The sequence below is a fragment of the Protopterus annectens genome, chromosome 9.part0, assembly GCF_019279795.1.
Source record: "Protopterus annectens isolate FY-2018-M chromosome 9.part0, PAN1.0, whole genome shotgun sequence".
In the NCBI taxonomy this organism is placed as follows: Eukaryota; Metazoa; Chordata; order Ceratodontiformes; family Protopteridae; genus Protopterus; species Protopterus annectens.
In genome coordinates this window covers 111,504,455-111,516,242 of record NC_056743.1, presented here as the reverse complement: position 1 = coordinate 111,516,242, position 11,788 = coordinate 111,504,455, and the positions used below count along the sequence as shown (strand labels likewise).

At 39.7% G+C, this 11,788-nt stretch overlaps 1 protein-coding gene across 2 annotated transcripts in view; it reads left to right on the top strand.

Annotated features, from left to right (window-relative positions):
• Positions 1 to 11,570, top strand: part of MDK (midkine) — a 241,954-nt gene extending 230,384 nt beyond the window's left edge. For both annotated transcript variants that reach the window (XM_044082626.1, XM_044082627.1), the window contains one exon: positions 8,257 to 11,570. In XM_044082626.1, the coding sequence (XP_043938561.1) occupies positions 8,257 to 8,276 (20 nt within the window). In that variant the 3' untranslated portion in view covers positions 8,277 to 11,570. The remainder of the gene's footprint in view (positions 1 to 8,256) is intronic.
• The last annotated feature ends 218 nt before the right edge of the window (positions 11,571 to 11,788 follow it).

The following is an 11,788-nucleotide window of genomic DNA, read 5'->3' as shown; positions in this document are numbered from 1 at the left end:
TTTTTCTAAAACTATTTACTACCACAGCATAGGTTCACCTGAAGGACATTTTAAGCTTAACCAATTTCCCTTTTGGTACTTGAATTAACATTTCCTGATTTGGTTTTACCTATCCCATGTATATTAGACCTAATGAGAATAAATGTGGTCATAGTATAGATAATTTGAGGGGACCCATGTAAGGGATGCAGCATTTAGGAACTGCTTCTATTCATTAGTGGTACGAAGGGCAATCCTGGAGTACATTTTCTGTTACTCATCCTTAGATCCAAGTTGCATTTGAATATGGAGAGGGATGAGCTTTGTTTTACTTGAATGCATAGTATGTTCTGGAACAATGGTAGCCTCTGTGATTTATATCCATCTGTCCACAACATTCAGTTTAGATACCTGGACTGAGTATTACTGATGCCATCTGACTTGTTGATGTTCAGTAGGTCCATCTGTATTAGGTTGGGAGGATGCCTTGTTTGCCAGACATGTCACCTCTAAGCACGCTGTAGGATACGGAGTATAGTGATAAATCTTTGAGGTGGTCCATGCAAGACCTATTGTTTAAGATTTGTATCCCTTTAGCAAGCTAGGGTATTCCAATTGTTGCATGGGTCTGGACAGATACATGCGAAAGTGGGCATTGTACAAAATGATTGACCTAATGAGGGCTTTGTAAAAGGGGGTAGTAACATCTCTAGATCTAGTCACAATCAATTTGTTTATAAGCTGTGCAATATAGAAAGACTTTCTTGTGACTCTGGTCACATGTTGGTCAAAAGTTAGGTCACTGTAGACACAAGTTCCCATATGCCAATCAACTGGGTCACTTCGCAGGGGGCATTGTCACTTTGTCAGTTCCCTGGATTAGATGACTTCCTAAAGGATACAATGATGTAATTCTTGGAGTTTAGTTTCAATTAATGATTCTGGCACCAGTTATTGATGTTCTTCATTCCACATTGCTGCAGTCCTAACTATTGGGGTAGTCCCCGGCTGTCAGTGGGAATAAATAAGAAAGTATGGCTGATGTCCGTCAGAGCATTGACGACTGACGCCTGTACCGCAGGGTATCTTCGCATGACCCGGCCGGCCTTATCCTTCTTCATTTTTGCCGCATGGTCCATTTTGGAGTGCAGGTTTGAGTTCTGAAAGTTTCTGAAGTTGAAGTTTGAGTTTCCATCAGAACCGAATCAAAGTTGGCTAAGTACCCGTATAGAATTTTTTTGTTTTTTTTATTTAAGTATCAGTCAGAAAAGTGAAAAGAGGAATATTGGGAAACAGATACCTCATAGGGATTACCATACTTTGTGTATACCATGTTTAGTGTATTGTTTAGGCCCAGCACGTTGCTGGATGATGTGCTTTTGTCATTAAGAGATAACCGACTAGAAGAAGGTCAGACTGTGAGACTGGCAGAGTTGTTGTTGCCGCCGGATTATCCATTCGCTCGCGGATGCTCCGCCGCTTCGCTAAAAACGCAAGGGACACAACAAAACAAGCAAAGGTTGAGTGGAAGGGTCGACAGACAGGCCTATGCCAAGTGGAAAAAGAGGGCTCAGTGGGTTTTGCCAGGTGTTTCTTTACTGTCTGAGGAGAACAGGAGAGGTTACTAGGCCAGGATCTACATCCTCTCAGGAAGTAGGCCAGGCTGGGGGCTGCTGAGGGGGCCTCTTCTCCCTTCTGTCCTAGAGGCTCCTAGGCAGGCCGGCTTTGTTTCTTTGGGGGTTTGGCTTTGAGTGCTTCAGTGGGGGTTTCTCCTGATATGCTCAAAATGCTTGAGGATCTTGCCTAAAAATGCTGGGACTTAATTAGGATTTGATTGCTATGGGTTCTATGCCCCTCTCCCCTCCCTCCTGATAAGTGGAACCTGTTTGACAATGCTTTGAGTTTGAGTTGTGCTCGGCCTCCTGAGTCTGAGGCTGAAGACTTGCAGGACTCCTTCCTTATTGATTCTTCTGATCTTCATGATTCTACTCCTTGTATTTTTCCCCTGAGCATTTTTTTTTTCATGAGAGAGCAGATTCCATGGAATGAAGGGAGATTTAAATCTGAAATTTTTAAAAGATTTAGGAATTTTTGTAGCTTAGGGCTTTTTTTGAATGGTTAGCTTTGTAGCCTGGAGGCCTCCTTGAAACCGGATGGAAGATGTCCAAGATTTCCTGCCCGATCTCGCCCTGCCTGGGTGCCTCCCGCTCATAAGTATTATTTTATATAGGCTAAAGCTAAGTAAACTGTCTTCTAGGGGCCTAGGCAGACCCGCTCCTCAGTTGGGCCTGTGTGAAGGCCTCAGTTGTTAAAAATCCTGTCCCTCCTGATAAAGAGGCAGAAAGTGTGAGCTTCTGGGATAAGAGCCATGATACTTCTGGAATTGTCAGTTTCAGCTTTTAAATATCAGAATTATCTTCTTTCACATCAACAAATATCGGTCTTCACATGTTGAAATCTAAGTGAGATCTAAGATGCATGTTTCAGTGGAAGGTATTGCAGGTGGGTAGTTGTTCAAAGCAATGTGGTTTGATGGGTAGGTGGCCCTCCAGGGGGTTAATGCAGGTGGTTCTGTCAGGGTGGCCGCACTGGTTTCCTTCCTTCAGAGGGCTAGGCATGTTTGGTTGAGAGATTTTTTTGCATGTTAAGCAGTCTGATGTGTTGTTTTAGCAGTCTGATGTGTTGTTTGGGTTTATGGAGGACAAGCAGCAGTCCTTGCAAACTGTTGGGAAAGTTGCAGGTGCAGCCCGAGATTTAGATTTTTGCAGCCTGCTAGGTCCTAACTTAAGTAGAAATTGGCCTGCTAAGGGATGGGCTTATCTAGACGTGGTAGGGGAAGAGCTCCAGGTCTAGAGGGGGACGGCCTAGGGGCAGAGCTTCTCCCTCTCTAGGGGAGGGTCAGGGCCTGAGTTCTGCAGAGGAATGGGTGCAGCTCTTCAGCTGGGTCAGGGTTCTCGCTTCTTTCTAGCTGCACTGGGTTCTTGGACTGTCTGAGTTCAGCAAATCCTGGAATGGTGGGACCAAGAGGAGACTTCATTCATTTCAAACAAAACGGTTATTAGTTAGATTTCCATGATGTGCCTCCTTTCAAAGGTTTGCGGTTACAGGTTATATTTCCCTTGGATATCTCTCTCCCCTTCTCTACAGTTTCCCATTCCTCCCTTCAGCCGTGTTCAAAGCACAGAAAGTTTTCCTCTCAGTTCCAATCAATAGCTCTTCAGCAGAAAAGTAAAGAACTCGACCAAGGGCCGTTCATCTATCCTCAACCTAGAGGAGGACAAGTACCATTTTGGAGTGGAATATCCATACCAGCTTATCCCTCTGCTGGGCAAAGAATTCTGAAGGTCATCTCAGCTCAACGGCGCACTGGAACCTTCATGTGGGGCAAAAAGATCACGTTGAAAGTACTTTATCTCATGCTGGGGAGAAAGATCATATATACCAGACTTTAGAAAGAGCTGGCTTTCTCATTATCAGTTCCTCTCATTTTAAGGTCTCTTGGCTCCCTTCCTTTTAGCTTATCAATCTACAAATCTATTCTCTGCCTTACTTCTCGATTGCCTGATTACTATTCAAGCTATCTCAAGTTCTTCTATGCTTGATGGACCCATTGCCTGATTCTGGCTGATGCAAATTGTATTCTTAGAACGCAAATCAAGTGTGTGCTAGTACCCCTAGAAGATCCCAGAAGTATTAAAAGGAAGTCTCATAGCAGCTCAGAGTCTCTTTTTTCTGGGTGTGAGGTGTGGAATCTTGACCCAGACTCCCTCAACTAACTCAAGAGTCCGTGGAAAGACTCAAGGACAGTTCAAGCAACTTCCTCTAACCATCTTTGTACTCTCCTGACAGTCCTCAAGTTACTTCCATCAAGGATTCATTCGATTCGGGTCAAATGTATGGACATACCTGTGCTTCCTAAACTGTCATGTCATTCAAACAATGCCTGCACTAAAAGGCCAGGATTGTGGACACACCAGGAATGTCATACCTCAAGACAAAAAAACAGACAATTAGAGGGATGGCGTCAAAATGAAATCTTGAATACCCCTCAGGATACAGGGCTTGGGAGCTAGCTAAATGGATCAGAATGATTCAGAAGTGAAGACATGTGACTACAGCAGATACAGTGAGGTCAGGAGATACACAGAGTCCAGTTTGCATTAATACAGCATCAGGAGCCAGTTTTGAAGGGCAGGTGTAAAGATCAACAGACACAACTGTCATTCAAGGGATGATTTAAACAAGGGGAGGTGATGTTACTAACAGTGCACAGGCAGGTCTTTCTTCTGGGAGACAAACAAAAAGCTTGCAAATACATCTTCAACAGAAGGTTTCTGCCGTGCAAAAACAATCTTCAGGATGGCCATTCTTTGGGAGTGCTGGGCTCCCAATGAGTGTAAAGAGGAGACTGCGCTCTTTCTTAAGTTGAGACAAATCATGGATCCCCACGAAGGGACAAGTTGCTTTAGTCACTCAAACTCCAGCACAGTCCATTTCGTACAAAGACATAAAATCACTTCTTGGGAAGTCCATGCTTTTCAAAAGGTACTTCTTTCTTCATGTGTATGCTGCCAACCTTGCTTCCAATTCAAAGGTGTGCTGCAAAAAGGTCAGTCAAGGGCTTCCAAGGATGATGGAAAATCCTCATGTGTTTGCTTGGTGTTGACAAAATTCTTCATGTCTCTGTTCCAAAGCCCAGATTGTTTCACAGCACTGGCACTTCTGATTCAGCGAGCTGTGCCTGGAGGCCTCCCATGATAGTGACTCTTGGGAGTCCAGCCTGTGATATTCTGAAGAGAAAGACTTAGGTCTCAAGCCCCTCCATCAGGAAAATGTGATGTTGCCTGCTCAATTCTGTTTTGCAGACAGGTCTACTCTTCCAAAATCTTTGAGATTTTTCTTCAGACTGCACAGAAGAAATTGGACATTTCGGAAAAATGGAGGTGAAAAAATCCCTGCAAGTTTTAAATTGGATTAAGATTTGAATTTCTCTTGAGTTGTTTTCTTGCGTTGCAGCATTTTCAGCTCACTGGACATGGTTATTCCCATTGTTATTGTCTCCTCTGCCAGATTTTTGGCTCAGCTTTTCAGAATCACTTTGATTGTCACAACCTTTGTTTCCTGCTCCTTAGTTCAAGCAATTTCTGGAGTCATTCTTATCACTTTTTCCTTGTGAGAGCTTGACTGCTCAACTCATTTATTCAACATGAAAGCCTGCTTTTTTTTCACAATGCTTTTTCTGTGTAGCTGAACTTGAACTGAAACTAAACCTTTTGTTGGACTAGCCTTTACTCTAATTACTTTTTGTCCTGAATTATTGGCGCTTTAATTGGCCAGGTCCCCTTTTGATTTTTTCTTTTGTAGTTACAACCAAACTATTACTCTGCCTTCGTTTCCCTAGCATTATCAAAGTGATTTCAGTTAAACTTTACTTTTGATTCCTTTATGCTTACACAGCTATTGGCAATATTTGAAAAGGACTAAGGTTTTTTTGCCACTAAACTTTATTGCAGGGTATTTGCTATTGGGTTTAGGATTTAAGGACTTGTCAAAAGTCAGCAGTTCTTGATTTTGTGGTTTGTATTACATTTTCTGGTTATTCAGGCACAAAGCTGGACTAAGGATGATTTGCAATTTGCATTACATGTTGTTATTCCCATCATGGCACATTTTCTAGGCAAGGATTAGGCCTCATTCCCTAGGTGTTACTGCCACTTCAACAGCATTTCTGAGGGGCATTATCCTGGATATTTAAGGCCTAGCCACTTTCTGGGCATGCATACTTTCTTTTGCAGGGCATGTTGGGAGTTCCACCATAGTTCTGGGCTGGGTTTGCCACAGCTATTTTGCAGGGCATACTGTCAGTTCCTGGCATGCAGTTCCTGCTTCCCAAGAATATAGTACCTTTGGAGTCTCACTATGGTTGGGAGATGCTATTTTGTGGACATTGTTGCATAGTACAGAAGTGTCCTCCTTTCCCCAATGGATTTATGTTGGTGTTCGAGTGCTGTCATCCCTCTTTCCATTTGTCTTTAGAAGGTATATATATATATTGTGATATATATTGTGTGGTCTGTTGCGAGTTTTGGTTTTTTTGTATATATTCGATATATATATTGGGGTGTATGGTGTAGGTATTCTTATTGTCCTGGGTTTTTTTTATTATTTCGTTTCCTGACGCAAACACGCCAGTCTACTGCGCCTGACCGACGCCAGCCATATACTTGGTACTTTTGGGACAAACCTTCCTGCATGATGGTTAAGTCATTTGGGGATTCAGTAACTGCTCCTAGTTTGCAGTCATCTCAAACTTAGTCGGCCAACGCCCTTTGGTATTTCCTTTTACTTTTGAGATGCATATGCCAAACAGAAAAAGTCTCAGCACCGAAACCTGGGAGACTCTTTTGGTGACTGGTCTCTCTCCCTATTTTGATCACTTGCATCCTGTGAGCAAGCATACATGTTTGCATTCTTTGATTCACCTTCCTGGTTGTATTAACCTGATTGTATTAAATTATATTCCTTGTATAATACAGCACCACTTGTTAGAATGTGTTTTAAATTTGTAGTTTGGAACAGTCTTTTTAGTAAGCAATGAAACAAAATGTATGAACCAGTAATGAAAAAACTACCCATTTCAGAATATTTTAACCATAAAAGGCCATTCAAACTTCTGTCATTAAAATCCACCAATGTCAGTAAATCTCTGCAGAAGTAAGTCATCTAAATAATTCCACATTGAAGGGATCTGTAACTAATGAAGAGGTTGCTGCCAGCAAACACCTTTATAGTTCATTGTTTCATCTACAAATAAAGTGCCTGTTGCCCTTGAAGAATAAAACTACATTAAAAATGATAAGCTAGTAATTTTGCAGTGGGGAATGGATGTCAAACTGATGAAAGGTTCATAGTTACTAGGTAACTCCTGCAAAGGAGAAAATTTATAGGACTGCAGCATCCACTCCCTTTAAAGTACAACACAGTACAGTTTCAGTGATCCATCTGCATGCTATGGGAGTTAAACCCACAGCCTTCTGCATCAAGAGCAAGTATACTAACTGTTGTGCTACTAACAATGCAAACAACTTAGCACTAAACTTCTCTTCCCCTGAAGCTCTCAACTCCTTGCAAAATCCACTTGACAACTCAACTAAGTCTCTCAACTTCGCAGAACAAGAAATCTGGGGGGGGGGGGGCAAAGGCCCCAAAATAGGGGCACATTTTAAATATTGCTTATATAATCTTAGAAAGTTGCTAAAATAGTGTTTTGTGTTACCATGTGTTTCCTGAAAGATAGGAAGACAAACTTATCATTATTTAGTGAATTCAGTTCTCACTGATTTGCCAGAAAACCACACATTTTAAGAGGAAGAGACCAAAGGTATGAGAAAAATATTCTGTGAAAATCTGGATAGTTAAGAGTTATGGACTCAACTCCCTGAATCACAAGTGGTGGTATGTGTAGAAAATTCAGGCTCTTGTTTGAGCCTGAGTAATACTAACCACCAGGTATACCTAACTGGGGCATTTTGCACAAACACAGACACAGGGGAGCAGCATAACTCCTGTAAATAAAAGTACTAAACTCTCCTTACCACCATGGATCTGGCTCTTGCAGCAGCAACATAACTCCTGTAAAACAGAGCAATAAGAGAATAAAAACAGCTAGTTTAGTTAGTTTAACTTCCGCGCGTGAATCCACATTAGTGTAAAAACTCCACTTCATTAATTTTTCCTGACAGGTCTTGCAACTTTAAAAGTGGGGGGGGGCTCCCCCTGGCTCTGTGGTTCCGGCACACATGTCTACGATGGTGTGACCACAGCGGCCTGTATCCATGTAATCCAGTTGGATGAGTAATCAGTGAAGCTGATATGACCACTGACCAATATTGCTTTCTAACCTTTAGTATCCTAACATCAGAATCTGCACATCTTTTGCAAAGCTGTAGAACTTGTTGCATATAATGTGTGGAATGTGGGTGGTGTGTCCATAGAGAGTTCTTCAAGAGACTCCACTATAGGGTCACAATTTAATTTTTGATTATTTTTCAGTGTTGTGATACAGAGATTGAGAAGTTGTACCTAATGACACTATAAAACATTTGTTTTTATTATCCAGAAATTAATTTTATTTGAAGTAAATGTGAAAACAGTGCGTTGAAACATTAGTTATTCATTGACAATCGCTCTATTGATTTATAACTTTCTATGTAAAGTTGTGACTTTAAAATATGCATTTCATGAATTGTTTTTCTCTCTCTTTTTTTCCCCCCTTAGGCAAAAAATCCCGGCATTAGAGAAGCCTGTTCCTTTTCTACCTGCTGTTTTTCCTTCTCAAGCCTGCTTGGATGTGCAGCACAAACTTCTGCCCTGTCCTTTTAGCCAAATGATACCTTACTATGTTTTTTAACCAAGATGTATTTTGTAATCACTAATTTGTAGTAAATGAGCTGAAAATTATTAAATTTTTACCTGTTCTGTTATTTTGTACAATCTTGTTTTCTCTTTTAATGTTTTTTAATATCTTGTTTTTCTTTTTAAACTTACAGAAGTATATTCTTGAAATCATGTATTTTTGCAGCATGCTACCTATTATCTTTGCAGAGATGTTTCAAAGAGCAAAAGTGGCTTTGTAGCATTCTTTTTTTTGGGGGGATGATTTTGGTGCGAGATTGTCCAATGCCGCTAATCAAATTCTACACATGCCAGGCTAATATATGGGGGGGGGGGGGGTTGAGAAAGTTAAGTAGTGATAAATCTTGTTTCAGTACTGAATCCTTAACCTTTTTTTTTAAGGAGTTTTAGAATGGAGTCTGCTGTCTATCACTAACTGTGAACTGCCTTTAATAGTTTTTAAAGCAAAGCAGACCTGCTTAAAAGCACAGACATCATCTTTTACTATCTTGTGCCTACAGATATATGCCTGTGACTTTCATTCAGAAACAGTATATGTTCAGTTTTTGTCAATTTCTTCCCCATTAGATTCTCTACTTTTGACATAATATTCTTTTTCTGTATAAAACCTCCTATGCCGCGTGCCAGTCTAGCAGCTATAAAATGTTAAACAAGTTGAAAATACTTTCCCCTACATTTCTTCAAGTTACAACAGGATGAAGATTACGCCTTTCAACTTTTAGGTTGGGTATTTTTACATGGGGCAAGTCCCCTGCACCCTCTAGTGGAGGACTTTGCATGTACATCCATTTCTGTTGTGGAAGAAAGCGAAAACGCCACACCTAGTGAATTACTGCTGATGTGCAAGCCCAGATCACACATCACTGATTGTCTACAGGAAATGGCAATTAGCAATTCCATCACTGACTTTCAAAAAAAACTGAAAAGTTGAAATGTCATTCAGCTACAACTCAACAAAATTAGGGTAATGCATGAACGTATGTACCATATGACCTAAATACTAATAGATTTTTTTAAGTTATCACCTGCTATAATCTGGTTATAATGAATCAATAGTATGAATTTTTAAGATGGTTTGAGGATTTGTTATAACATGTCTAAACCTGGACATCCCTCCACCACCATTTACACACTTATGACCACTATAATTATGGAAACCTCATTTCAAACCGAAATATTCAAGAAAATGCTTAGCAGTGTTTCATATTCATAGGTATATGCTGTTAAGACACTGCAAAAAATTGCACACTTGGTACTTGCAAAAAAAAATGAAATCATTTGAAGTTTAAGAAACCCTAAATAAGGAGGATAGCTGGGCTTGTGGTGTGTGTAACCTGTTTTTTTACTGGATGTACCATTTGAAGTAATGAACCAGGGTGCAATTACTTGAGCATGGCCATGGTATGCACATACTCTTAACTTACAGAGATTTTGAATGTTTAAGACTGTGTGTCTTGTCCTTTACTCGGAACATGAAAGAATTCTTCTCCAACAGATACATTTTTGGTAAACCGGGCATACTTGGCAGCATTTGATTAGTACAAAACTTTTTTGTAGGTTGATTAAAAGTAATGACTGTCAGTGACAGTAGAAAAGGACTACTTGGCCCAACAAGAATGCTCATCAAGTTTCTTATAAATGGAGGAATAAGCTTTGTTTTATTTTCATATAAATAAAACTTACTATAACTTGTTTTTCTTTAGACTAAATGTAAGCTGTGAGATCCCTGTTTTTACAAATGTTTATATGTCCTGTTCTTGAATAGGCATATATTCATTAATTACATTGTAATTACTTAATTACTCATTTGGCTTCCAAACTATGTTTCATTTCATATTATAAAATAGGAGAATATTTTATTTTTGTATGTCAATACATGCCCACTAACAAGAGAAAACTGCAATTCAGAGTAGTCGACTTTTTCTCCATTACTTGCAGCAAGTTGTATTTTTGTAGCTACTTAACAGATACCATAGGTGATAATTGTGTGGGTTGTGTATTATCCCTGTGATTAGGGGAGGAAGGTTGAGGATGTCATATATATATATAGCCAGGTAATACCTCATAAGTAGTCAAGGTGTAAAAGCACATTTTTAAGGGAGTAACATTTTTCCGGCTGAAAGTCAGTATTTAAGCACAAACGGAACTAAAACGTGTGGAAATTTAGTTAGCAATGACTGTAGTTTAAAGTGATGGTGTCATATTGCTAACAGTTCGTAGTTGCCTAGAAAGTGACTTTTAGGATATATGTGACATCCTTAAGTACAGCTACAGATTAAAGGGCAGTTGCAGTAAGAAGAGGCAGAGGTGTATCAGTTTGTTGCACAGTCAGAAGTTTCTGATTTTCCTTTTTCAAGAAAGATTGGTGTGGCTTATTATGATGAGAATTGCAAAAAAAATGGCATGATAGACAACCTTCTAGAAATAGTCTGTGTTTTAAAAATGAGAAGAGATGAAGCCGTACGTGAGTGCTTTTTGTTTTTTCTTTCACCTTTCTTATAGTATCATTCATACATGTTTTCTGTTTTTTGATATGACTACATGTAAGCTGGGTAGAACAGTCATGACTTAAGTAAACTCACTCACTCCCTTATTAACTTTTTAACACCCTTTCCATCTATGCTAAACCCAGGAGCAATAGGAATGTGCACCATTGAATGACTGTTTCAGATAACATACTGATATTTGAATAATTTTCCTCCGAACTGCAGGGTATGTATTTTGAAACAGTAAAAAAATTCCCGGGCTTGGTGGCAGTTTAAGACTTACATTTTTTTGTGCGATCTAAGTACTGAGCTTTCCCTTCAGCTAGGAAAATTAGGGATGGAATCCTTTCTTTTTATATTTATTTTTTTAATCAAGGATGAATCTCATTAAACAAAAAGCTATTGGTAGAGAACACACCTGCTTTCTGTAAAGAGAATGGATCAGTCTTTGTGCTACTTGAAAGCCTCATGTTGTCTTTTTTTCTGGGTATTTTTTGTTGCAGAATCCTGTTCTTTATATTGTTTTTGGATTGTGGTTGGGCATGCCCCCTTCCCTGACTGTTATGAAGAACAGAATATGAGAAAATAATCAATGAATGGATCTGACACTTCATAATCATCTATAGGTACCAACTGATGAAGGGTACTGGGGGGCAATTTATCTGGCAATAAAGAATTGTTTAAAAATAACTTCTGCCTTAGTCTCCTTTTTTGTGTGTGTAAAGTCTGAAGATGGGTCAATTTTAGTATTCCTTTTCAAGAAAGATGTGCTGCATGCTTTCTGCTGAAGAAGTGCACATCCTGAATTTTGTAAAATAGTAACGTTTTACTAGAATTAGAACTGTACTTGCATGTTGAAGTATAAAACAAATGGTGGTGTAATGTCGAACTTTGACATTCATACATTG